Raw genomic sequence first — 25,428 nt, 5'->3', positions numbered from 1 at the left:
TAAAAGTAAAGATTTGGGTTTTGGGGAGGAGAAGGGAGAGTGTTATTTATATTTTACCGTGTCAGTGCGGTCAGTGCGGTGGTTAATCATCAAGAGCTCTCTTCTTTATGTAGGCGTGGGTATAAAAGCAAGACCCTTGCCAATTGTCAATACTCTTATCTTTCTCCCTCTCTAAAAGCATCATCTCTAATCCTCCATGCAGACCTAAAACTGTATGGGTGGATTCGGTTTCCATCGGTTTGATTTTTCGTTAAAACCAAAAATCAAACTGAAATTATTGTTTGATTCCGTTTGGGTCAATTTTAGTTCGGTTCGATTTTTTTCACATTTGATATTTACTTATCTTTTAACTTTGTCTTGTTCTCGTCACATGGAATACTTTTGCTTACCCGTGTAATAGTGGCAGGCAACCCTGTTTACTTCGAGGGAGTAAGCAAAGTTTGCCTACTCAATTGATTACTCTATTGGTGCTTGATTTTGCCTATATGACTCGTCAAAACTCAAAAGAGAGTAGAATTCTCTCTCATTCAAATCTCCCTCCCCTCCAACTCCTTATATTTGAATGTCACGATTAAGCCACGTTAATATCTGATGTTGACTTTTTTATAAAGAGAGGAAAAAAAAAAAAAGTGAGGGGAGATTGAAGGGGGGAAGGATAAAGAATCGTACTCCCATAAAAAAGAGTTTGATTACTCATTTGCCTACTCCTCTACATCTCCAATAGTGTGCAAAGGGCATACGCAAAAATGTACTATAAGGACTAGTGTGACAAGTTGCATACTCAATTACCTCATAAAAAGTGTGTCACTTCACTGAAATAGGCAAACGAAGTAGGCAAATTTTATTATTATTTTATTTTCATCTCTAACATCTACTTTTATCTTTTACTTTTGTCTTCTTCCTTCACATGAAATACTTTATTATAAATAGGGACATGGATCATCTCTGATCCATGCATCATAATTCAAGGGATCTATCAATCGGGGTCATTGAAATTTGATCTAATGGTTAAAATTATTATAACTTTATAGTGGACCCCTATTTGTAGCTGTTGAATCTAAATTCAATGGTTCGTATTGATGAATCCCTAGAATTAAGATGCATGGATTCGAAGAGAATCCATGTTCTACGAATAGAAACTTGAGACTCCATGGCAATTTCAAAATTGGGGTGTTGGCAAATTTTAACTACTCAATTAGCTACAATATTGAACATATTTTTGCCTGGGTAACTCATCAAAATGGCTTAAACTGCCCATTTTTAAACTACCCATTTTTGCCTGGGTAACTCATCACTGCTTGTGGCTTATCTACTCCAATCGAGCTGCCATCAGAAGGAAACTATTTTCTTGTTCTCTCTCTACAACATTAATGCCTTTGCTTTTTATATGCAGCTCTCGCTCTCTCTCTCTCTCTCTCTCTTTCTCTCTCTCTACTGTTTTTTGGTTGTGTGACAGCGAGTGTAACCAGAGCTGCTGAGCTTAAAAACAGGAAGGGGTTTTGAACAAGGCCAACCCAAAACCCAAATTGAATAAAAGATTGCTTCAAGTAGAAAGCTGGAATGGCTTAAACTACCCATTTATCTACTCCAATCGAGCTCCCATCAAAAGGAACCTGTTTTCTTGTTCTCTCTCTACAACTTTAAAGCCTTTGCTTTTATATGCAGCTCTCTCTCTCTCTCTCTCTCTCTCTCTCTCTCTCTCCTGTTTTTTGGTTGTGTGACAGCGAGTGTAACCAGAGCTGCTGAGCTTAAAAACAGGAAGGGGTTTTGAACAAAGCCAACCCAAAACCCAAATTGAATAAAAGATTGCTTCAAGTAGAGAGCTGGAATGCAGGACAGAGAGCCAAAAGTAGCACAGAATCTCAAATGGGTTTCTTTCTAATTACCACTTTTGAGTTGGGTCTCTTTCTCTCCCTCTAAGCAGAGGGTTTCCTGCAACTCTTACTAGGGTTTTGAATAGGGCATTTATTATGCTGAAATCAATGTTCTTTATTTAATTGACTGCCTCTCCCCTACACTTTTACCTGCCCTTTCTTCCAACTGTCTTGTTTTAGCCTTCTGCCTTGGGACTGCTTCCCCTTATCAAATTTGGTACTGCAAATTTGAGTGGTCATTGGAAATGGTAGCTGTACTTTGGAGTGATATTTGGTACTGTTTTTTTAGGTACATGGGTTTTGTTTCACTGTTTTGGAATTCTCCTGCTCGTTAATTGAATTCAAGTCTGGATCTTTCTCCCAAAGCCCTTTTCTTTGTGTAGTTATCTTCATATAGCACGTGATTTCTTTACTTTTGGGGTTTCCTGAGGTCATTTTTCTCAGAGCTGCTTGAAGTTTCTTCAATTGCAAATTTAAAGTTCACGTTTTTGAGATTATTTGAGTTAAATTATACTTTCCCTTACTTCCCCTGTTTTTAATTTGCTTTTTTCTCTGCTGTTTTAGTCAAATTGAAATTAGGGTTCTAGGGTTTTAATTGGGGTGGTCAAAATTGGGAGATTTTGGCTACTTTTGGTGTTCTGTTAGAGAAAATATGGATTTGGGTGACCAAGATAAATTTGAATTAGAGAATAGGAATGATGATCCTATGAATTTTTCACCTGGGGTTACACCAGACTGGAGATTTGGTGGCTCCAATCTCACAACTACATCCATGGGCTTGGTTCCCACTGGAAATTGTTTGGCAGTTGGTTCGTCTTCTCGGTCCTCGGCTTCAATGGCGGAATCGTTTAACCCGACACTCTGGGATCACCCAACCAGTTCACAGGAATTGGGGTTTTGTGACATGAATGTTCAGAACAGTGCAAGCACTTCGGACTCAATAGGAATTAGGAAAGGTATTCCTGTTTCATTGAGAAGTGGCATTGATAGAGCACTTGATATGTCTTGGAATCCGCCGAATTCGATGTTGAAAGGGGAAATTTTCTTGCCAAATGGGCCTGGAGTGCTCCCACAGAGCTTGTCTCAGTTTCCAGCCGATTCTGCATTCATCGAGCGTGCTGCGAGGTTCTCGTGCTTCAATGGTGGGAATGTTAGTGACATGGTGAACCATTTTGGTGTTCCTGAAACCATGAGTATGTATTCTAGGGATGGGGGAATGATGCCATGGACGCAAGAACTTGTAGCCGGTAATGGGTCGAAAGGAGTTTCCGGTGTTCAATCTCAAAGGACTGAGCTAAATGGAGATGTTTCTTTCCCTCTGGAGCAAGGGACAACTGAAGGGAGCCCACTGAAGAATGAAAAGAAAAGTCAGAGTCTTGCTAAATCTCGTGATGAAGCAAAACACGCTATTGGCGGGTCTGGTAACGAGTCCGATGAAGCTGATTACAGCAGTGGTGTTGGTGCTGGTCAAGAGGAAGCATCTATGCTGGAGGGTGCAGAACCATCTTCTAAGGGCTCTAAGAAAAGGAAAAGGAGTGGGCAGGTAAACCATCATCTTGAAAAGTGCCTTTTTTCTTTCGTTATTCAGTATTCATGTTTCGTTATTCAGTATTCATGTTGGTTAATTTATCTTTGATGGCAGGCTAATGAGCTTGATCAGGCCAATGCACAACCACCCTGTGAATCGGCAATGGATACTACTGAATTTCAAAAGAAGGGAGAGCAACAACCAGCTTCAACTCCCAACAAGACGGGAAAACAAGGGTCTCAGGCATCCGATCCGCCAAAAGAAGATTATATTCACGTTAGAGCTCGAAGAGGCCAGGCAACAAATAGTCACAGTCTCGCAGAAAGAGTAAGATATCATGTCGAAATTCGTTTCATCATTACACTAGGGTGGGAGTTGATCGGTTTTTGCAACAGGTCAGAAGGGAGAAAATCAGTGAGAGGATGAAGTTTCTTCAAGATCTTGTGCCCGGATGCAGCAAGGTTGTCTTCTCTTGCTGGAATTAATACTTAAATATAACTAATTTGTGTCATATTCTCACCCGAGAGTCGCCTACTTTCTGTTTATGAAAATCAACTGGTTATTGCAGGTAACTGGGAAGGCAGTGATGCTGGACGAAATCATTAACTATGTACAATCTTTACAACGGCAGGTTGAGGTATGAAAACTTTCTCAGTATATCTGGTAATTGATCTGTCCTGCCTGTTGGATCGGAGTTGATCTCTTTAAGTTTTCGTTGGTAGACTTGGGTGCTTAACTTTCTGCAAATTTTGTTTATGGATAAGACCTATCCATAACTTGTTATGTTGGTAAGGTCTTGCTTCTAAGAAAAAGGTTGCAAATAATATATGAGGAGCTAAAACGTTAGTAAAAAGGTACTCAATCACATCTGACAGTGACTTCTTCGTCTTGTAGTTTTTGTCAATGAAGCTGGCAACAGTGAATCCGCGACTCGATTTTGACATTGAAGGCCTCCTTGCAAAAGACGTAAGTCATTTTACCTACATTCCATGGGAGTGTAGAAGAAATCTTCTGCATGTATGTTCGCCATCTGATTCACCCTAGTACATTAATTTCCACACAGATCCTTCTGTCACGGGTCGGACCTTCATCGACGCTGGGGTTTTCTCCCGATATGCCTGTGGCTTATCCACAACTACATCCATCTCAACCAGGACTTATCCAAGCTGGCCTTTGCGGGATGGGGAGCTCCTCTGATCTACTTCGGAGAGCCATGGGTTCCCAAATGACACCTATCGCTGGAGGGTTCAAGGAGCCTTCTCAGGTATCTTTCAAACGATGGCTAAAATCGTGTTAAACGAATTTCCATGTTGAACCGGATAACATCCCATAAACCATTTACACCTGAATGTTATTCGTCTGCTCAGCTTTCAGTGTGTCTTATAATGTTACGACTGAAATTCATAATCCTACGTTTGGCTACAGCTACCAAATGTGTGGGAGGATGAGCTCCACAACGTTGTCCAGATGAGCTATGGAGCCGGTACTCCCCCCAGTAGCCAAGATGTGGATGGTATGCATCATTAGGTTTTACGAACAAGATTTCTCCGATATCTCCCGTGTCTTCAGCTAATTTCTCTTCCAAAAATTGCAGGATCAGCGCCACCGGGCCAGATGAAAGTTGAACTTTGATTATACGATTCATATTTATGCCACGACACTGTACCGCCCCCATATATGCACAATACTACCTTGAAGAAATAACAATGATCATGATAATTCTCTTTTCCCATCACCTGTGATGACGCCGGAAGCTCAAGCCGTCAAATTCGAAGCTTCCGGCGATCTGTAGAAATATAATGCAGAAGTAGATGACATGTTTGATATTATAAGAAGCATTATATGATGGTATATAGGCAGAAAAGGTGAATTTGTTTGTGTTCAAGGGAGTGGATCAGAATGTACAGAAATAGAGATGGGCAGTAACAAGAAATTTTCAATGAGAATGCTGGTAGTGTTTTTGTTAATTTTAGATTTACAAGCTGTTTTATGTTAATTATATGTCATTCAAATCCACATACAAAAACAGTCGAGCGTTATCCTACTAAGTGGGGTTGGTTGTACGAATCTTAAAAAATAGGTTGACTGTATGAATTTTAAAACGTCACTAAGCTCGGAATTTCCTACTAAAGAGTAGTTTATAATTACTTCTTCTCTCATCTTGTTATATTTTTAGGGAACTATAATTAGCATTCCAAAAAACTCATTTTACACTCCTCATAAGTGTATTTTTCTTTTTAATTATAGAAAGTTTAGAGTGCCAAATGAGATTTTTTGAGTGCTAATAAATTAATAATAACTCTCTATTTTTAACATATATTTCATTTATTTATGCGTCTTGTATGTTTTTCGGTTACAATGGAGGGGAATCGAACATTTTATCCAATGTTAGCGCATTTCTTCACTTACTTTCAATATGGCTTAACGACATTTTGAATTGTTATAACTTACGGTTCGAGAGACATATTAAGAAGCGAGAGATGTTAACCGACTGACCTAATTCACACCTCGTAACACAATGACTAGATAGATAAAATTTGAAAACATATTTTGGAATTATGATTTGAATATTTACTTCCACAAACATTTTATATTAAAAAAAAAAGAAAAAAAAATATATGACCTCCTCTAGCTTACTATAAGCACGAACACATGGAATCACAAACTACTGTAAGGTACAATTAACTTCTGTTTGCCGCCAAAGGCCTTTCGGTGATGTCGTCTTCCTCAAACTACTACTGCAACTTACTCAAGCTCTGCAGCCAAGCAGGAAACCATGCGCAAGCCAGAAAGCTCCATTGCCACATTGTCAAAACCGTGACTAATCCCGAAACCTTTCTTCTCAACAATCTCGTTACTACCTACGGCAAATTGGGCAACTTAAGCTATGCCCGCCATGTGTTCGACCAAATCCCTCACCGAACCCTTTTCTCATGGAATGCCATTCTCTCCGTTTACTCTAAATCGGGTCACATTTCTGAGATGCAAGATATCTTCAATCGAATGCCGAGCCGAGATGGGGTGTCTTGGAATTCAGTTATTTCGGGGCATGCGTCATGTGGCTTCGTTGCTGAGGCTGTGAGAGTTTATAGCTTGATGTTAAGGGACGGGCCGGGTAATTTGAACCGGATTACTTTCTCCACGATGCTTGTGCTTTCGTCGAGTCAGGGATGTGTGAACTTGGGTCGACAGCTTCATGGGCAGATAGTGAAATTTGGGTTTGAATCGTATGTATTTGTTGGCAGTCCTTTGGTGGACATGTACTCGAAAGTGGGGTTAATTTTGTATGCAAAGCGGGTTTTTGATTCAATATCAGAGAGAAATGTGGTTATGTATAATACGCTTATCACCGGGCTTTTACGGAGTGGATTGATTGAAGAATCTGAATGTTTGTTTAGTGAAATGCCTGAAAAAGATTCAATTTCGTGGACCACAATGATTAGCGGGCTTAACCAAAATGGGGCAGGCGGAAAAGCACTTGATAAGTTTAGAGAAATGAGATGGCAAGGCTTAAGTATGGATCAATATACATTTGGTAGCGTACTGACCGCATGTGGAAGCCTATCTGCCTTGGAAGAGGGCAAGCAAGTTCATGCGTATATCATTAGGACTGATTTTATAGATAACATCTTTGTTGGTAGTGCTCTTGTTGACATGTATTGCAAATGTAGAAGCATAAAATCTGCGGAAACAGTTTTCAAGAGAATGAGCCGCAAGAATGTAGTATCGTGGACTGCACTGCTTGTGGGTTATGGACAAAATGGGTACAGTGAAGAAGCTGTAAGAATTTTTTGTGATATGCAGAGAAGCGGGGTTGAACCAGATGATTTTACCCTGGGAAGTGTAATTAGCTCATGTGCAAACCTAGCAAGCTTAGAAGAAGGTGCCCAGTTCCATGGCCAAGCTCTAGCTTCGGGTTTGATGTCTTTTGTTACAGTTTCAAATGCACTGGTCACATTATATGGTAAATGCGGAAGCATCGAAGACTCCCATAGGCTGTTCGATGAGATGAAAATCAGGGATGAAGTCTCGTGGACGGCCTTGGTTTCAGGGTATGCCCAGTTTGGAAAAGTTTATGAGACAATTGAGTTGTTTGAAAGGATGTTAGCCCATGGTTTGAAACCCGATGGAGTTACTTTCATAGGGGTTCTTTCAGCTTGCAGTAGAGCAGGACTAGTGGAGAAAGGGCATCAGTATTTTGAATCAATGGTAAAAGAACATGGAATTACACCAATTGTGGATCACTACACTTGCATTATTGATCTTCTCAGCCGAGCTGGAAGATTAGAACAAGCAAAAAGCTTCATAAATAAGATGCCAATCCGTCCTGATGCAATTGGTTGGGCCACCTTGTTGAGCTCGTGTAGACTTCATCGTAATGTGGAAATTGGTAAATGGGCAGCTGAATCTCTTCTAGAATTAGAGCCCCAGAATGCTGCAAGCTATATCTTGCTTTCAAGCATCTATGCTGCCAAAGGGGAATGGGATGAGGTGGCCAAATTGAGGAGAGGAATGAGGGATATGGGGGCTAGAAAAGAACCGGGGTGCAGTTGGATCAAATATAAGAACAGAGTGCACATCTTTTCAGCAGATGACCAATCAAGTCCATTTTCGGATCAGATATATGCTAAGCTGGAGGAACTGAATAGAAAAATGATAGAAGAGGGGTATGAGCCAGATATGAGTTCTGTTCTTCATGATGTTGAGGAATCAGAAAAAATGAAGATGCTTAATTACCACAGTGAGAAGCTCGCAATTGCGTTTGGATTGATATTTCTTCCTCCTTGCCTTCCCATACGAGTAGTTAAAAACCTTCGAGTGTGTGGGGATTGCCACAATGCCACTAAATACATTTCCAAGATCACCAAGAGAGAGATTCTTGTAAGAGATGCTGTCCGGTACCATCTATTTAAAGACGGAACTTGTTCATGCGGAGATTTCTGGTGATGAGATTGTGAGTGTCAAAAGCTGCTGGAGAGGATTGTCAAACCATATAATTTCCTTGATTTGAGAAGATATTTGTTACACAAATACAAATGCAATTGAGAGCTGTTGTGAATGAAGCGACCATCCTGCAAGAACTTTCTTTTTATCTGAGATTCTGAATACTTGCAAGGTTATGAACTGGAAATGTTTTTATATCAAGATTCCAACAGCTATGCTCAAGCTCCATAGAAGGAGGATCACATCACTTGGAGATGTAAGTTATGATAAAACATGTTCTACTTGTTTCAGGTTGAGAGGGCAAGTCATTAAACATCACTTGGTGACTTATTGGATTATGTTTTGAAGGACTATCTCTGCGGACCCTTTGCTAACTCGATCAATGCAATGTTTACTCAGATAAATTGATTGCTGCAAGTTTAAAAGAAGGTTCTTAAGGATTTTCTGAACTGTTTGTTAAATGAATTGCATTTCCAATAAACTCACGTCTTTACACTCCATACAAATAGTACAAGCAACATCTGTAATAAACGAATCATAAGAAGTAATACGTTGTCTATCCTGGAATTACAAGATATATGTTTTTATTCATTGTGAATCTCAGGCGTGCGCAGAAAATAGTCATCTAACTTTCATTCGGACTGCTGTGATCTCTTATAAGAGTCATCTTGAGCTTCTTGTTGGTTCTGCATTACGTTAAAGATGAGCTGTTAAATATAAATTTATCATTGATGCAGACTCGGGAAGAATTCAAAGTCCAAGAAGAATTACCTGCAACTGAGCACAGATTTCAATAACTTCAGCTGGAGGTGCCCAATCACCGAAGTTCCTCTCGATAAACTGGTATGCAATGCCACTCCTTCCACTGCCAACTACAAAAAGCCCCCCCTTAATTTCACCTTCTCCTTTGAAGTTTTGCTGTATCCCCATAGCTTTTGCACGCTTGTAATTTGCTCTTGCTCGAGGGTTGAAAACAAAACCTGACAGGAATTTTTCCTTGAGCAGTTTCCCTCCACCAAGTGCTTTGAAGAATTCCATTCCACGATCATACAATACAACACCACCCCAATATCGAGGCCAGAAGTCTTTTATCTGCATCAGAACAATACGTCATCCAAAGTTAATGGTAAGAGCTAGAAATTAAATGTAGTTATACCTCTGACTCCATATGCTCATGAAGAACTGCAAGTAGTTGAACTCCCAGTGAATCAAATATGGGTTTTTTGGCATATAGCTGGTGAGCTTCAGCCCTACACATGATGCACCTGTTTCAAGTTCAATATATACAAAAGAACTTAGTTTCAAGAAAGATGCGTCATACCTTGACGTAGAATTACTGAATTAGATATAGCTTTTGGAAAACCCTGTTTCTCATGGTAGAGTCGAGCCAACTTTTCACGGTCATACATTATTTTTGTCTGTTTCATGTACTTCCTTTTGGACCGTAAGGCAACGATAACATTCTATAGCAATATACTTGCATCATGTGTCTCTTCATTTTAATTTATGAATCTCTGTCTTTAAAGTGTCTTATATTTACTTAATACACCCCTATATGAAAATTATGATCAACGGTACCTCCTACTTGTCTGAGTTAATAATGACAGAAAATTTAGCACCTGACATAATGGACAAACCATGATCTGTTAAACGAAGAAATGTTGTAACGCAGAGTAAAAGATTTACCCTGGACGTCGAATGCAGAGAATCACTGTTGGTTTGTTTCTCCACAGTTCTGAAGCCTTCATCGGAGGTGTTTTGGTTTTCACCAAATGCTCCATTCCAATCTTATACTCTGGTGTCAACTTCTGAACCGAGATGTTTTCAATGGTAGAGTATGGTGCAACTTTGTCAACTACAGGAGCGGGTTGTATACAACCACATAATCTAGGATCGGCTGGCTCCATAGCAACGATCCCTTTGAAGATGTATCCATCTTTGATCTTAAAACTCGCCAGTGATTGTTCTAGAGATTTGCTGTTAATTGAACTAGTTCTTGTTGTTAATTTACTCTGGATCTTTTGAGAGTTTACAGATTGAAAACTCCTTTGAATCCTAGTATTTTTCGACGGTAAGCCCATTCTTTCTGTTGCAGCAGGGGTAGGATGAGACTTTGGTAGGTGATCTGCACAAGCACCAGTTCTGTCCATGAAACGGGCAATATGACCACGCTTCATGCCAAACTGAGAAGAAAGATCTACAGTGCTTAAGCTAAGGAGCTCGGACAGACATTTCCCACTGGACTCAAGCCTATCTCCATATTGCATCAAAGTGCGGTCGTGCAGGTATGACCTAATTTCCAATGCATCCTAGAGAAATAATAATAATAAAATAAATGCCTTGGAAGCAGATTGATATGGTGATTACAAGACATGCCTTTTAGATTCATACTCAGATGTTCATAGGTTAAGGAGATGATTACTGAACCGAATGTAAAACATTTTTGAATAAGCGTCTAAATACCTAACCTTCTCCAGTTGTGTCATGTTTAATGCATCCATATCATCTGTATTCATGATCTTCAAGGTCGGTACATCATCCCAGCCTTCATCTAGCAGCTTCAGAATCATTCCTTTCAGAACCCCGTCCCCAACAAACTCCTCTATCGAAAAAGAAGCCATTTCTTTAGAAATCAGAGAATATTCCAAACAAATCAGTTCTTTTCTCGATCGAGTCTGTATGTAGAAATGAAACCCTATTGGTGTTAGGCTCAGCTACTCAAGATCAAAGCATATAAAGAGGCCTGAGATCATTAAAAAAATAAGGAAAACTAATGAAAAGGGCTTGAAAACTTTGAGTTTTAATGATAAGGACAAAATAAAGAGTAAAGTGAATAGTACCAAGATTGATTTTTTAGTGTAAAAATGTGGTTTTTCGTTAAAGTGAACAGTACCGTAGCCTTTTCGTTAAAACTCCCTTAAAAATATTGAATTTTTCAAAAGCATCTCATGCCGGCAATGCAAGTGATGTAAAAGTTTAGTTCAAATTATTATGTTGGAGACAAAGATGCGTGTATAAATGTTGTAATAGGTTGTAAGATGGAGGCTAAATACAAAAGCTTGAAACAATATTGTTGGACATCAAAGTATTGGTCAATGGACAACATTTGATTTTTGGATCATCAGCTGGAATTATATTGTCAATTTTAAAGTGCCGGCCAAGACCCGCTTCATGTCTAAGGATTAAGGAGGATTTGCTTTTGCCAACTTGCCGAGGAAAGTGTTTATTTACTTATTTTTATATTTTGATATGTGTGAAAACTGGATCAAATCCGGGAATTCAAGTGTGCTGGCGTATGCTCTTAAACAACTGAGTTAAAAACTTCTTCACGAAAGTGTTTGGTGTATGTAAAACAATGGAGTCAAAATTCCTCCCTTGTGCCTTGTTTGTTGTCGTTTCGGTGAATCTTATCATGTCAATCTTATTTGTTCGGTTTTTTAATGTGACATGCTGTAACAACGATGCCTCTTAAATTTATTTTATTTTTCTGAAAAATTGTTTATTCAGAAATATACTTTGAAACTTTCATCCAAAATACAAAAAGAAAACTTCAATCCAAATCCAATAATTTATTATCCAAACAAAATTTGGTTCTTCCTTTAAAAATCAACTTTTGCTTATGGCTTATTAAACAAATGTGAGGAAAAAATAACCAAAAAAATAACGAAAACGCGAGTGCACTTAATTGCTTCTGAATGAGTGTGATTTAATCTATTTGGATCTGGATTGAACCTATATATCAATACACAATCAAATAATAAAAAAGAAAAAGAGAAAAAGATTAGGCAAAACAATCAAACTTCATTTACAATTTACAAGATGCCGTAAGAAGCTTGTATGTTAAAAATATTCTACCTTGCACTCGAGGTCCCCAAGTTCGAATCGCCCCTCTCCGAGTATCGCTTGTATCAAAAAATAGATTCACTACATGGCATGTATGCTTTGTGAGCATGAACGTTTTACATGGTACGGCTGGAAGCACAGAGATCGGGCATCTTATTCAAATGCTTTAAAATTTTCTCAGCGATCTGCCTGGTTTCTCCAGCTCCATGATGGAAAGCACTCACCAGTACAGCAGGCAAAACCCTGTCGTTTGATATGTCCGAAGCCGACTTACTATCCCCGCCTTTATTCAAAAACTTCTCAATCACCCAAAGCGACTTCTGCCACAGCCCCTCTTTCCTGTGCTCTTTCACCACATTCAAAACATGCTGCACAGCATTAGCCTCCCTCAGCATGATCACACTCTTTTCGACATCAACTTTGTCATCCAACAATGTACATATTGCAGACAATGCAGCTTCGACAACTTCTGCATTCTCATGCCCCAAACACACTAACAGCCTCTCAACCACCTTCGCATCAACTATGCAGAATGAGTTTTGTGAAGAACATACCCCTCTGTGAACCGGGCACAGCGGTGTTTTCCTCCTCCTCGGTGATCCACAAGGTAGGTACTTGGGCAGGTACAAGGACTTGCTTTTCTTGATTTGTGGCGGTTTTGATAGTTTTATTGACTCTGTGGAAAGATTCTCCAACCCGATTGCTGATAACCTCTGAACTTCATCACTTGATGTTTTCATGAGCAGCTCTGTGAATACTGAAGTGAAGTTGTGGGTTCTTGCTAGAAACAGTATTTGGGGTTCGTATAGCGTTGTTGTGAATCTGACTAGAATTCCCACTAGGCCTTCTAAGTACGCGCTTTCGAACCTGCTTGATGTGACATCTCCTTGTATTTGACTGATAGCTTGCAGGATTGTAGGCACTGTGTTATTGTATAGAAGAGCTAGGTTTAGTGTCAGGTTGTCGTGGGGAAGTTGCGCTAGAAATTTTGCTGAAACTGCATGCTTCTCGGAGATGAGGGTTGTTTCAGTTGGTTTATGGATAAGGTTCTCAGGCTGGCCTCTGGTTTTGCAGAGTCTTTCTGATAGTAGGTGGCCCATATGGGGTGAAAGAACAGTCAGTAGCTTGATCGCTGCGATGTGAAGTTTTTCGTGTGGGTTGTTGATGAGTTCAATGAGCGTGTAGCTTGCTTCAGTCTCTTTTACCGTCGAGACAATGGTCGCTGCTGATCTGGGGATCTCGGCAATCAACAGAAGAATTCTAATAAGGTTGTTACTTAGTTCATCTGTGGTTGCGTTGTTGAGCGTGTAGATGATGTTGCACACAACATAGTCAGAAGTCAAAGTGTGACCATGAGAATTAGCGGGGAGGTTCTCAAGCTCAAGCCCGGACTCAAATATGTTTGCAAGGATTGCAGCTGCTTCACTTGTTGAGTCCATTGGTTCGTTTTGAATTTTCCGAATGAACATCTCTTCAACCATGACTTGTATAATTCCAGCTTCTTGAAGTATTTTTCCATTAGGGTGGTACAATGAGAGTTGCCCCAGAGCTTTGAATGCTGCCCTTCTGGCCATTGTATTTCCGTTACGTACCATTTCGATGAGAGCAGGAGAGGCCTTCTCAGCAACGTATGTTTTTTGGTCTTGTCCAACAACAGTTTCCCCGAGGTAACTTGCCATCTCTATCTTCATCTCTTCACAACCTGATATTTCAATGTTTAAATCAAAACAAAGTTCTTTAGATTCTAGTAAAAAGTTCTTTAGTTATTTATGCTTGGCTGGATTGTGGAGTTCCGAAAATTACCTTCATTAATATTCTTTAGGAGGGGTTCCATGAGTCCATTTTCTGCCATTTGTTTGATGTTATTTGGAAAATGCTCTAAATTACTCAAGATTTCTTCTGCTTTTTCCGAAGCAAAGACATCGGTATACCTTCTGTATTTAATTGTGACCAGCATAAAGATTGCTCCAGTAACTGATCCGATTTTCTCACAGAATGATTGTGATCTCGAAAGCTCAAGTAAGAACATCAATGATGCATGCCTTATGGACTGGTGAGTACTAGAAAGCATTTTGATTGTAGTTGAAATATTTATCGTTTGCACAATCTCTTCCTGCACAAGAAACCACTCTGTCAGAAGTTGGACCCAACAAGTGTTTGTTCTAGTCTTATTTAGTTGTTTCTCATGAAAAATTAAGAAATTAAAATTCGACCTTGCTGTTGTTATCATCTTCCGCCAGTTGCTGCAAAAGTTCGAGCACTGCACATATAACATCTTTGTCTTCGTACTCCAGGCACTGAACAAGCAAGGGCAATATTCCAACACTACGAACTTGTATCTTATTGTATGGGTTCCTTTGGCAGATACTGTGCACATCTTTTACTGCTTCAAGCACCATATGCTCTGAACTAGCCAAGGACAATGCTGCTCGGGCAACCTTAATCCTCTCTGCTTCGTTCCTGTCCTTCCACTCCGCTATTGTGGATTTTAGAGCTTTATTGGAATTGAAATCTTTACTTGCCAACTTCTGGCCAGTGGTTGGGCAGAAGATTTCTTCAGAGCCATTGAACTTCTCGAACCACTCAACAATTGCTTTCCTCTCGTATGTCACTCCGCTTCTTATGGTTACTGGGTCATCCATGATCTTCTTTGTCAGTGGGCAGAAAAAACTCTCATACAGAGGCTCCATGTATTCACCCACCTGTGGCAATGTCGTTATAGATCCACTCATGTTCACATCATTTCTTTTGCTTACCCAACTCGCGCTTTTAAGGATTTCAACCAGTTGAGGTGTATCCAAAACGTGAGGATTCTCTGTGGAAATCTCAAAATTTAAGGAGTAGAAATCCATTTCTGTCGCTGTTGGTTCTTCCTTTAGTTGCTCCTCCAAGGACCACATCTTTGTATTGAGCTCATTGATCTGAGACACTTGAGTTCTAAAGCGAGCACTCTGCATCTCATTTGAAAGGGACCGAACTGCAACTTCTGCGTATTCTTGGTCTCCAAATGTAAATGGCGGTATCATGCTCAAGCATTCTCCTATGTCTTTAACGACCTCCTCCAGCTCTGCTATAATAACCCTGAGTTCAGCAACTGAAAATGGTTGGACACCTATTTGGCATCTCCCCACAAGATCTTTGGCCAAACAAACACTCTTGGATATCGACTGCAGAATTTCCATTGCATTTTCTGGGCAGTTTTCAGCCGTCTTCAACACCATAATCGCCATGGAAGCTCGATATAGGTAGCATGCAGTTTCGATAAAAAATTCCCATCCCACCTCGAGGCTTGATACCGATACTGCGATCTCTGAAATGGATGCCAATATGGTCTCTGCAAGACTCTCGATCGGACTTCGATCTTCCTTGAGCTGAAGAGAAGAACGAGACAGGTTAATTTGTACCGCTTATGGTAGCTTTAACTGAAAAATGATTTGCAACTAATGAAGTTAATAAAGGTTAATCACTTCAATTTTTTCATGCTATCTACTTAATCCTAGTCAGTAACATATCTGCTATACTTTGCTGCTGATTAGTTTCGATGATGTGTACTCAAAAATGAAATATCACGTTTCTATCGCGGTCTAGCACCTCGGAAAATTGGCTTGTTATTATTATTATTTTTTTCCCTGCAGACTCATAATTCTCAGACACATAGGAAGTGTAAAAGGCTCGAAAAAGAAAACGAGTTCATCAGAAGGCTCCTACCGACATCAAATTGAAGTTGCTCTGCAGAAGACTCTGGAAAGGCGAGACTTTCGATTACCAGTCACCGACAATCGTTTGAAGGTTTCTGTAATCTCAGTGCAGAAAGTACTTATCGTTTACTTGGATACTTAGGAGCAGGTGTGCACAAGATTTGGTCAGCTAGCAGTCGCTTCTGGTTTGGTTAAAAAATTTCCTTCTGATGGACACCTAAGAAAGCCGCTGGTATTGGTCAATTTTGCATCTAGTCTTCCAACAGGATAGGATTTCCATTGCGTTACGCTGTTATTATATGATTCTTTCGTTCTCCACTACGCCCTGAGGATTGCGTTGGTAAGAAAATTACGGTCTGCATTTTTTATAACGAAGGTTTTGAATGGGTCTAACAAGGTAGAGTTTTCTTCAGAACTTCAATATAGTATTCGAGCACTGTTGGTTATTTGACTTTCTTGCAGTGCAAGTTGTAACACTACATACGTAATCACGAAAATGTCAAAATCATCCCTATCAATGTATTATTCCGAAGTTATTTAGAATAACTATAAAGCGTTATCACATATATATATGTGTGTGTGTGTGTGTGTAGCTACGTCACTGAAAACCCTTATTACATTTTACTGTAATATATATATGTGTGTGTGTGTGTGAGAAATGAATAAACACAATTTCTATCTATGTGGATTGGTCATTTGTGTAGTGGTGTGTTCAATAACAAAAATGTTATTCATATCATCTATTTGTACCATTTTTTTAATAGAGATAAGATCCATATGTGTCGGTGAGCCCTACCTCTATAATCTATTAGAGAGATTGTACATATAAATGGTAAGTGTAGCACTACTCGTTCAATAATAGTAGTGCATGAAGCTGCACATGCATGCATTCATGCATGTAATTAACTAGCTTGTACGTAATAAAAGTTGTGCTTTATTTCAGTTCATCAATCATATATCATTTTTACGGGAAAAAAAAAACGCATATACAAATTATTAAAACATTTACTTGTAGTGAAGAAAATGGACGGATTAATACAATTTTGCAAAAAAACACAAATAAGTATCATCAATAGGTTCAACTAAGTACAAAACCTAAGACGAACAGCGTCAGTATCAGGAGACAAAACGTGTGTGAGAGAGTCACAAATTCGGCATGACACATAAATGCTTTTCTGAACCAACTTTTCCACGAAAGGAGCACTTTTTGCACTTTGCAGGCTGTCTGATGCCAAGGGCTAGATTGTTTTCTGGTTCTCAAGCATGTTTTCTACATAATCATCGACGCTTATTAGTTCTTCCTTGCTTTTTGAAGAGTAATAGAAACGCAGCAGGGCTGTTATGCACTTGTGATTTCCAGAGTCCTCAGTACAACCAAACTTTAACCACAAGTTGGTGGTTCAGTGGTAAATGACGGATTACGAAATTTTCTTAAAACCAAAGTTCTCCCATAATTTCTTTTAATCCTGGTACCAAGTTCAACATTTCCCAGGTCAATAACAATTTTCAGGTGGAACGGAAGAAGTCAAGATGACTCAATTGCTGCCACCAACCTTCTTTAAAATTGGACCCGGTCCAGTCAAGTTTGTTACGACCGAGTCCTAAAAGAAGAATGACTCTTAAGGAAGAGCATTGCCATTTGAAAACACCAGTAAACACTCAAGTTTTCTTGTCTCTGATCCATCGCGTATGTATTATTATAATTTATAAAAATGAAAATTGAAAAAAATGAAAATGAAAATTGAGGGACAATATCGATGTGATAAGAAATGAGTCACCAGCCCGTTGTTCTGCTTTGAACTTGCTTTAATGCATAATGTTGAAGATCTCGAACAAAAACAAAACAGTATTTGTATATCCAGTACAACCTATGTAATTTCCTGTGTAAATTTCAAATAAAATCATATGAATTCTGCTTCAAAATTCAGTGAGCAAGAATCAACAATCATTACATCAACTTATTTTACATTTCCTGTTGAAATGAATCGTAACGAAACAAAAATTTACAAACACAAGTGACGTCCACAATGTTCGTCTATCGGCGTTTTCCTATCAACTCTTGGTGATTTAATTTTTCTTTGCCATACTTCCACGGGGATGTCTTAATTTTCTCGAATGCTGCTTGGTGACCATCTTATTTCCCCAATCCGTTCAAAACAGTGGATGCAGAAGACGGCCAAGCCCGGTGGGATATCTCCAGCTAATTGGTGAAGATAGCCCTTCTCGACATATGTACACGTACGAGCAGCAGACGAACATGAAGTTTTTTTTTTTCCTCATCGGAGCTCGCTCTCCTTGACCATCTCACGTCCTTGAATGAGAGAAAATAAATCAAATTTCATCACCTTGTGATTGAATGAACTGTGGGAACTCAATCAACCAAGAAGGGCACCCCCGCCTAACAATCATCTCGATCAGACTAGTTGAAGAAATAGGGAGATTCGAGAACGTCTCTGAGATCGAAGTCTCCACGATCTGGTAATGGCGGAAAAGTCAAGTTGGGGAAAGACTCTTGAAAACTCTCCAACAACTGTAGACATAAAAGTAACAAATTAATAGGCAATATAACATGGGAATCCAGTCAGCAAACGCCAACAATGTGTATTTTTACGTATTTTCACTAGGCAAACAAATATCAGCATCATCAAAGATACTCACATTCTCCAGTATCGGTGCCTTGTAGAGTTCAACAAACTTCTCCCTTAGTATCCTATTCATTTCGTCAACGTCACATGCATGTGTCCAATATGAATCGTGCACTCCTGTGATCATTAGCAGTACATGTAAATGTACTACCCTATACAAGAGAGCAAAAGACAATAGGAAATAAAAATCCAGTAGAAACCTGCAAAATTTAAGCCTGCTTTCTTGCAGGCAACAGCAGTCATCATCATGTGGGAACCGTCAAGGGAGTGAACAAAATTTGGGGGAAAGGCTGTCCTCTGCCGTTTAACCATGACCCTGTCAGTTTCTCTTTGTAACGTCAACACCTGAAGGGAAGTCTTAATCTGCATTTTCAAAGCAGCACCTTATTTACATGCTTGCCTTAAAACGAAAAACTCTCTAGTGTTTTTTTTTTTTTTTTTTTTTAGAAGAGATGATAACTCTGAGTCTTTTCATTATTAAGTAAAATATATAGCCATATTGGAAGTTCTTAGAAGTTGTTAAGAATATTACAAGATGCCTTCCTAATTGTCGGTAGGGTTGTACAACGGGAAGTCCAAGGGGAGTGGTCCACTGAACTGGATGATTCTCCGAAGCTATCACCTATTTTTGTTCAAATATCGCTGTCAGGACTAGCATGAGAACAATACAGACTTAGTTAAAGGCGTGATAGTATCAAACATAGAATCCACATCTATCCCTTGTGCATGTGCTTAGCTATTGAAGCAATTAACAATTACACCATTCACACATCTTATGAAGAACAAATAGACAACAACATAGATGAAACAGACCTTTGCACATTCACCGAGCCAGCTCATAATACTTCTTGCAGCTTCAAACATCTCTCCTAGTGCAGTCAAGGTGGTCTGCTCAGAGAGTAAAATAATCAATAGACTTACACAGACATATTGGACACAGAAACACAATAGTTTTATTCACTTACCCTTGCAGCATAGCAAGCTGCAGCAAACAGCGCTGAGTCATCAGTTATGTTACCACGCTCTTTTAATCTCCTCTTAATTTGATCACGTGCACCAACATAAGTAACGCCATATACAGAAGTCATAACTGTCTGCTTCACCAATTTACGATCCACCTAAAATTTCCCATCACAAAAGCCAAACATTAGAAACATCATATTAAGCAGCAGCAAAGAGCAGAGCTAAAGTAAATTCTTTTCTTTACAAAGCAAGCCAAATAATATGTTTGCAACCTTATTGTGCTGCCAAGTCATAAATACTGGGAAAATTCTACAAAATTTGTAACATTTTTGCAAACTATTTCAGCTTCATTATCCAATGAAAAGGTTCACACGGATCCACTTTTGCAAGATATTAACCTGATTGACTAAAAGCCTAGCATGCAATGCATTTGGATTAGTGGCAGGATCCTTCTCTGCATCGCTCCGCATTATATCGAGTACCCTGCATAGGAACACAAATTTCACCGAGACAAATTAATAAGAATGATATCAATAATCAGTGGTAAATTTCAAGGGAAATAACCAAATTGTAATCCTTTTCTGAGAACAGATATTTTTAGGGAATGAATCAGGTTGCTTACTCCTCTAGGTTTTTCATCTATAAAAATGCAACGACACCCAAAAAATGTATGTTTTCCCTCCAACTCATCTCGGAGAGTAATAGTTACCTGGCAGCAATTCCTGAGTAAACATCTGCAGGTTTTTCTCCCCCCACAAGATTAACAGCAGCAGCTCCGAGCTAAAAAAAACAAAGAAAGAGATGAGCAGTTTGATCAACAAAACAAGAACTCACACAAGCAGTTGAGGTATAAAGTATAATTGCTAGGTAAGGAATATTGAACCTTATTTAACATTTAAAATTAAAAAGGTTAATTACCCTGTCCCTTCCAAGAGCAGCATAATGTTGTAAACCGTTACATGAACCATCCTTGCAACGCAAAAAGAGAACTGAGATCAATATTGGATACAAAACCATCTGTACCAAATCACTGAATATTGTTTGTAAGTTTTTAAGATATTAAAATTTCGAGAGAAAAATTACCTGGTGGACGGGCATATATGAAACAGTAGTCTCCGGAGAGGGGCTTCTCAATGCTTCAGCGAGATTAATGCATGCTGCCAAGCATTGGAAAGGATCCTCTGCACCCAACCACCAGCGCCTCCCTTCAAGAGGTCTGTCTGCTGAATCAAAAATTTCGTCAACATGATTCTCAGTAAATGCTACTCGTCCATCAAAGGAGAGTTTGTCCACACCACCAGCATATAAATTTGCCAAATGTATCTTCAACCACCGTAAGCCTAACTTTCCAAGACGCCGTCCCTCTGAAAACTCCAAGATGCTTCGGCACATATCGGAACCAAGATGGTTTAGATATGGGTGCATGGGGTAAGCACGACCACGGAAATCGAGGTTGTGCGGGTAGTAGAAGCCTTCCTCATCCTTCATTTTTCGAGATACCTGTATCCATTTAGTGAAACCTACTTAATAGCAGAGTATCCAAGAGTGCTGCATTATTTAGCTTAACGAGAATGATTCTTACAGCAAGCTTGAGTTCTATATCACACCGCTGTGAGTGTCTCTCACTATTTTCCTTCTTTGCATCTTTAACTTTCCACTTCCATTTTTTTATTTCTGTCTCATCCTCTGTGTCCGGTTCTTCAGGCAATGGAACCTTTTTAAAGCAGGAAGAAAAATGAAGATTATTTATTGATAAAACCAGTAGTACCAACTACCAAGATGCTGAATTAAATGTTAATGCCACATTGCAGCAAAACTATATAGCTTCAGTCAAAACATGGAAGTACGAAAAACCAAAACCAGTTAAGAGTTACCCACATCTTCACAGTCAACCAAGTCAGCAAGACGGCCTCCGTTAGCCCATATCCTATCTATTACACCAAGAACCCGTTTGTTCACCCTCCATTTGGTACTTCCAAGAGTATCCAGGGCCTAAATACAGAGAACAATCAAGAGATTAGGGGAAGAACTAATAAGTACAAGTGAGAACCCTCGCACTGGAGGAAACATTTAAGGGATGTTTCTGATGAATTAAAGCTTGTGCATGAATTCTAAAGGCAGGAGCAGATACAGTGCAGAAACTAACAGTAACAGTGCCTGTGGATTTCAAACCTCAAAAACAGGTTCTAATTGCGTCCTAGGTGTCCTTTTAACAACTTGGCGTTGTTGTTTTGCTCCATGAGTTCGCATAACATAGGATGGTAAGAATAAATATGCACCTCTGTCGTACCTGCCAAAGTATACGAACAGGCAATAAGAGTCGGCCAAAAACCCGCAGAGTGCTTAATCTAGCTAATTTAAAACTACAAAGTCCAACTAATCTAAACACTACATACCCTGTCCAGTTGATAGGGGGTACCAACATAGGCATATAAGGAATGACCATGTGCCTTGCCTGCTCGGACAGAACAGAAATCAGTAGAGTTTTCACTCAGGTATAAATACATTTGTAAAAATAGTCTTGTAAGTCAGCAAGAACAAAAACAGATAAAAAGCAAACTAGAATTATGAGCATGAGCCAAATCAGCTTTAAATTTGTTCTACTTACAGTTTTCTCCATGCCTTTGCGAACTAATGGGTCGGATTGTATCACACCATATCTCCTACTAGTCTTCCTATTACAAGAAACCCACAGAAGTATAAGAATATAGACACTGATGGAGAGCTAGATAGACACAAGACAAAGAGAGGGTCTAAGTAAAACAAAGATTCAACATTTCTTACTGTGTGTCTTTAGTGATAGTCTTAAGAACATGTACAAATGCAGGGCGTATATTGAGTGAACCATCTCCTGATTGATCAACCGGAGGTTGTATATAAGCTGTGTCCATCAACAACTGTATCAATCGACAGCCAACCTGGCAAGTACAAGGACCAAGATAATATAGCAACAACAATAACAAGATAATTTCCTTATTTAAATCTATAAGCATCACAAACCTTAACATGGGCTTCCTGACCCCATGGCTTCAAGTCTTCTTGTTCCTTCACAATCTCCCTTACTTGCTTCATTTTCTGTTTTTTTATCAGTTTGTTAACCTTTTTCCTAAGTCTCTCTTTTTCTTTGGTCAATTTCTCTTGCTCGCTGATCATTAGTTTCTCTTGTTCAATGGCCACAGGATCAGATTCATCTTCAGGCTTCTTATCAGTAAGGTTCTTCTTCTTCTTTGTCTTCTCCAAAAACCTGTGTATCCTAACCTGATACACATGATTACTATATTTAACTCCTAAGATGTTCAAAGCCAACGATAAATGGAAAATAGAATGTCAACATTATTTCGCTATTATTTCACTGGATGTTGAAAGAAGCATTACTACCTCATGAGAAAAGCCTTCAACTAGTCATGAAGGCATGAGACATCAAGGGACTCAGTTTTATACATTACAAATATATATAATCCTAGAAACCGAAGTTCACATTTGTGTGAACACAAGGAGTTTAAGTAATGATATTCTACCAAACCGAACAAACTGATAGTTGATCACTAACTAAAATCCTAGCCAAAATGAATGTTCAAAGTACAGGCAGCTTAGGAACCAAAGTCAAATTCAGCACAGCTATAAAATTTACCAAATAAGAAAATAGTGAGCTCGCATACCTCATTCTCAATGGCTTCACCTATCGCACAAGCAGCTTGGACTACCCTGACACTCCCTACTCCGCCATTATTTGTCATCAACAGCCCCATCAACTTGTGCATTGTGATGACCGCCATCTTATCAGCTGGCAAGTGATCAAAATACGGAGCATGACTCACTCTACTGTTCGGCTGTCTGCAGGCCTCTTGGTCCTCTGCAATGGCGTTTCGTAAAGGCTCAAACCAGCCAAGAAACAATGACTTAATGTATGGCAAATTGGGTGCAAGCTTCTGCTCACACATGTCCACTAAAAGCTCTTGGTACTCATTGGCCGCCTCCTCCCACGCCTCAGTCTCCAGCTTTATTTGCCTCTTCCGGAGGAGATTGTACTTCCCTACTCCCATACCACCCACCACTTTCTTCGTCTGCTTGAAATGGGACTCCACCTTGTTGTTCTCTCTGATCAAATCATCCAACAATTCCTGAATTTCTTCAGACCCTGACGAGTCTTCCTCCCCATCTGTCGAAGCAATGGCCTCGGCGGCACTGGCATAGCCTCTGGCATAGCTACAAAACCGAGAAACGGCATGAGAGTAACTCGGATTCATCAAACTGCATCTACCCAATTCGTCCTTCTGGGAAGCTTTATCGCCAATTTGTCGATAACCCATCACCAAAAACCCATTGTTTGGGCAGTTCCGGGCCTCGAAATGCCTGGTTTTCTCGAGAAAGCTCGATTCTTGATAAAATTTCACCGAAGAAGAAGTAGCAGAACCCAAATGAAACTGTGAGGAAAGATTTGCCTTTCTGGAAGCAACCTTTTTGGCGAAGTTTCTCCACATAATTCCCAGTGAATACTGCAAACTAATCAATCAAAGTTGGAGGAGATGAAAGATTACGGGACATAAAAAATCTTCAACTATCGGAGTAGCAGAAAATTGGAAGCTTATAAGAAAAATACAAAATTTAGTGATAAAAATAAAAACTGTATAAATGAACCGGAAAACTGGGATCTCTAGGAGGTGGGTGGCGGGAGGAAGGAGGAGTGACTGGGTGAGCGGCCGCCTCTAAACCCTGCTTAAACCTACGTTCTCTCTGTGTTTGATAAAGCCGTTGGACCGTCGGCTTCGGCTACAAGTTGTCCCGAGTCGACCCGTTTTACAACTCAAAACTAATTGGGCTGACCCACTAGTTTGATTTGTTTATGCGGCGGTGGGCTTCGTGTTAATTTTGTAGGAATTTCTGTTTATCCTTGATTTTTTTTCTTTTGGACAACCCACTTCTTTTACTATTCTCTCACACCCAAAATAATTTAATATTTTTCCAAGAATGCCCTGTTTTTACTTACGAGGAAATTATAGCAATAGTTGTTCAACTAGAAATTCATGACTATTGGTCCCTTAACTCGTCAAAACTTGCAGTTATGGTCATTTTCGTTAACTGCGTCAAAACTTTTTGTTTTGCTTATTTGTCCTTTCATTCAGCCTCTTGTGCCACAAACGTGACTCATTTTTTTACTGAAGTTTTGACAGAATTAAAGAAAATGATCATATCTCTACGTATTGACAAGTTAAGGGACCAATGATCGCAGATTTTTTGTTGAAAAACCATTATTCTAATTAAGTTAAAGTTGAATGACCATTGCTACAATTTTCTATTTATCTAATCAAATTGTTTCTCCTTGTACACCGGTCTTCATTGCTATATTTAATCTATACCAAAACTGAAAACACACTTGACTCAAATAATATGATTACTTGCCATCAGCTGCATAATGGTAATTAAATAGGAATAGAGGTGTTGTTTGTTAAAATTTCAAAATCTCATTACCGTGCATTATACGAAAGAAAAGGCCTTAATCCAAAATTGACAGCTTTTTAGGCCTAGTTTGGTATTGCTGTGCTTTGAAAAAAAAATTGCTTCTGTTGTGCTATGAGAATAAACTCATTTTTGCTGCTTCACGTTTTCAATTTTTTTTTTTTACCCAAAACTGTGAAAATAAGTTGTTTTTAAGTGTTTATCAAACACCATTTTGAGCTCAGCTTTTTTTTATACCCATTTTTTATAAAAACACCTCAGTACCAAATCAGTACTTAATCACTCATTACTCAATGAATGTCTATGATAGTTCTGATGTAATAAAATTTGGGTCGAAGATGTTCAGATAAAGGTAGATCCATGAGTTTGATTGACTTTAGTTTTTATAATTCTTATTTTTCGCATTCCCCATGTTTATGCAGTATAGTGCACCTTTTCAAAGGCTTGATGGACATCACCTTTGTTACTTGTTCAAG

General features: G+C 39.2%; 4 protein-coding genes across 4 annotated transcripts; 2 read left to right on the top strand and 2 right to left on the bottom strand.

The window, feature by feature from the left end:
* The first annotated feature begins 1,268 nt into the window (after positions 1 to 1,268).
* Positions 1,269 to 5,374, top strand: LOC137736882 (transcription factor bHLH49-like). The gene is made up of 8 exons (XM_068476190.1): positions 1,269 to 3,417; positions 3,517 to 3,729; positions 3,798 to 3,863; positions 3,971 to 4,039; positions 4,297 to 4,368; positions 4,466 to 4,666; positions 4,828 to 4,915; positions 4,997 to 5,374. Exons 1-8 carry the CDS (start codon positions 2,527 to 2,529, stop codon positions 5,032 to 5,034), a joined length of 1,638 nt encoding a protein of 545 aa, XP_068332291.1. The 5' UTR covers positions 1,269 to 2,526; the 3' UTR covers positions 5,035 to 5,374.
* Positions 5,375 to 6,088: 714 nt separating this feature from the next.
* LOC137738194 (putative pentatricopeptide repeat-containing protein At1g68930) lies at positions 6,089 to 9,588 on the top strand. The gene is made up of 3 exons (XM_068477825.1): positions 6,089 to 8,602; positions 9,084 to 9,189; positions 9,352 to 9,588. Exon 1 carries the CDS (start codon positions 6,118 to 6,120, stop codon positions 8,347 to 8,349), a length of 2,232 nt encoding a protein of 743 aa, XP_068333926.1. The 5' UTR covers positions 6,089 to 6,117; the 3' UTR covers positions 8,350 to 8,602; positions 9,084 to 9,189; positions 9,352 to 9,588.
* A 2,477-nt stretch (positions 9,589 to 12,065) lies between these two features.
* On the bottom strand, positions 12,066 to 15,560 carry LOC137735921 (putative U-box domain-containing protein 42). Its single transcript, XM_068475273.1, has 3 exons — positions 14,403 to 15,560; positions 13,993 to 14,302; positions 12,066 to 13,891 (listed from the first exon to the last, which is right to left on the bottom strand). The coding sequence occupies exons 1-3, from the start codon at positions 15,417 to 15,419 to the stop codon at positions 12,306 to 12,308; spliced, it is 2,913 nt and encodes a 970-aa protein (XP_068331374.1). The 5' UTR covers positions 15,420 to 15,560; the 3' UTR covers positions 12,066 to 12,305.
* A 2,189-nt stretch (positions 15,561 to 17,749) lies between these two features.
* Positions 17,750 to 24,237, bottom strand: LOC137736945 (DNA-directed RNA polymerase 1B, mitochondrial-like). Its single transcript, XM_068476271.1, has 18 exons — positions 23,155 to 24,237; positions 22,496 to 22,753; positions 22,280 to 22,413; positions 22,104 to 22,170; positions 21,892 to 21,950; positions 21,668 to 21,785; positions 21,374 to 21,487; positions 21,078 to 21,209; positions 20,579 to 20,995; positions 20,414 to 20,464; positions 20,205 to 20,275; positions 19,894 to 19,978; positions 19,498 to 19,650; positions 19,346 to 19,420; positions 19,065 to 19,154; positions 18,733 to 18,895; positions 18,546 to 18,649; positions 17,750 to 18,417 (listed from the first exon to the last, which is right to left on the bottom strand). Exons 1-18 carry the CDS (start codon positions 23,974 to 23,976, stop codon positions 18,307 to 18,309), a joined length of 3,024 nt encoding a protein of 1,007 aa, XP_068332372.1. The 5' UTR covers positions 23,977 to 24,237; the 3' UTR covers positions 17,750 to 18,306.
* Between the last annotated feature and the right edge of the window lie 1,191 nt (positions 24,238 to 25,428).

Source organism: Pyrus communis, chromosome 6 (genome assembly GCF_963583255.1).
Source record: "Pyrus communis chromosome 6, drPyrComm1.1, whole genome shotgun sequence".
In the NCBI taxonomy this organism is placed as follows: domain Eukaryota; kingdom Viridiplantae; phylum Streptophyta; class Magnoliopsida; order Rosales; family Rosaceae; genus Pyrus; species Pyrus communis.
Note: the sequence above shows the minus strand (reverse complement) of the source record. Positions and strands in the feature narration are given on the sequence as shown.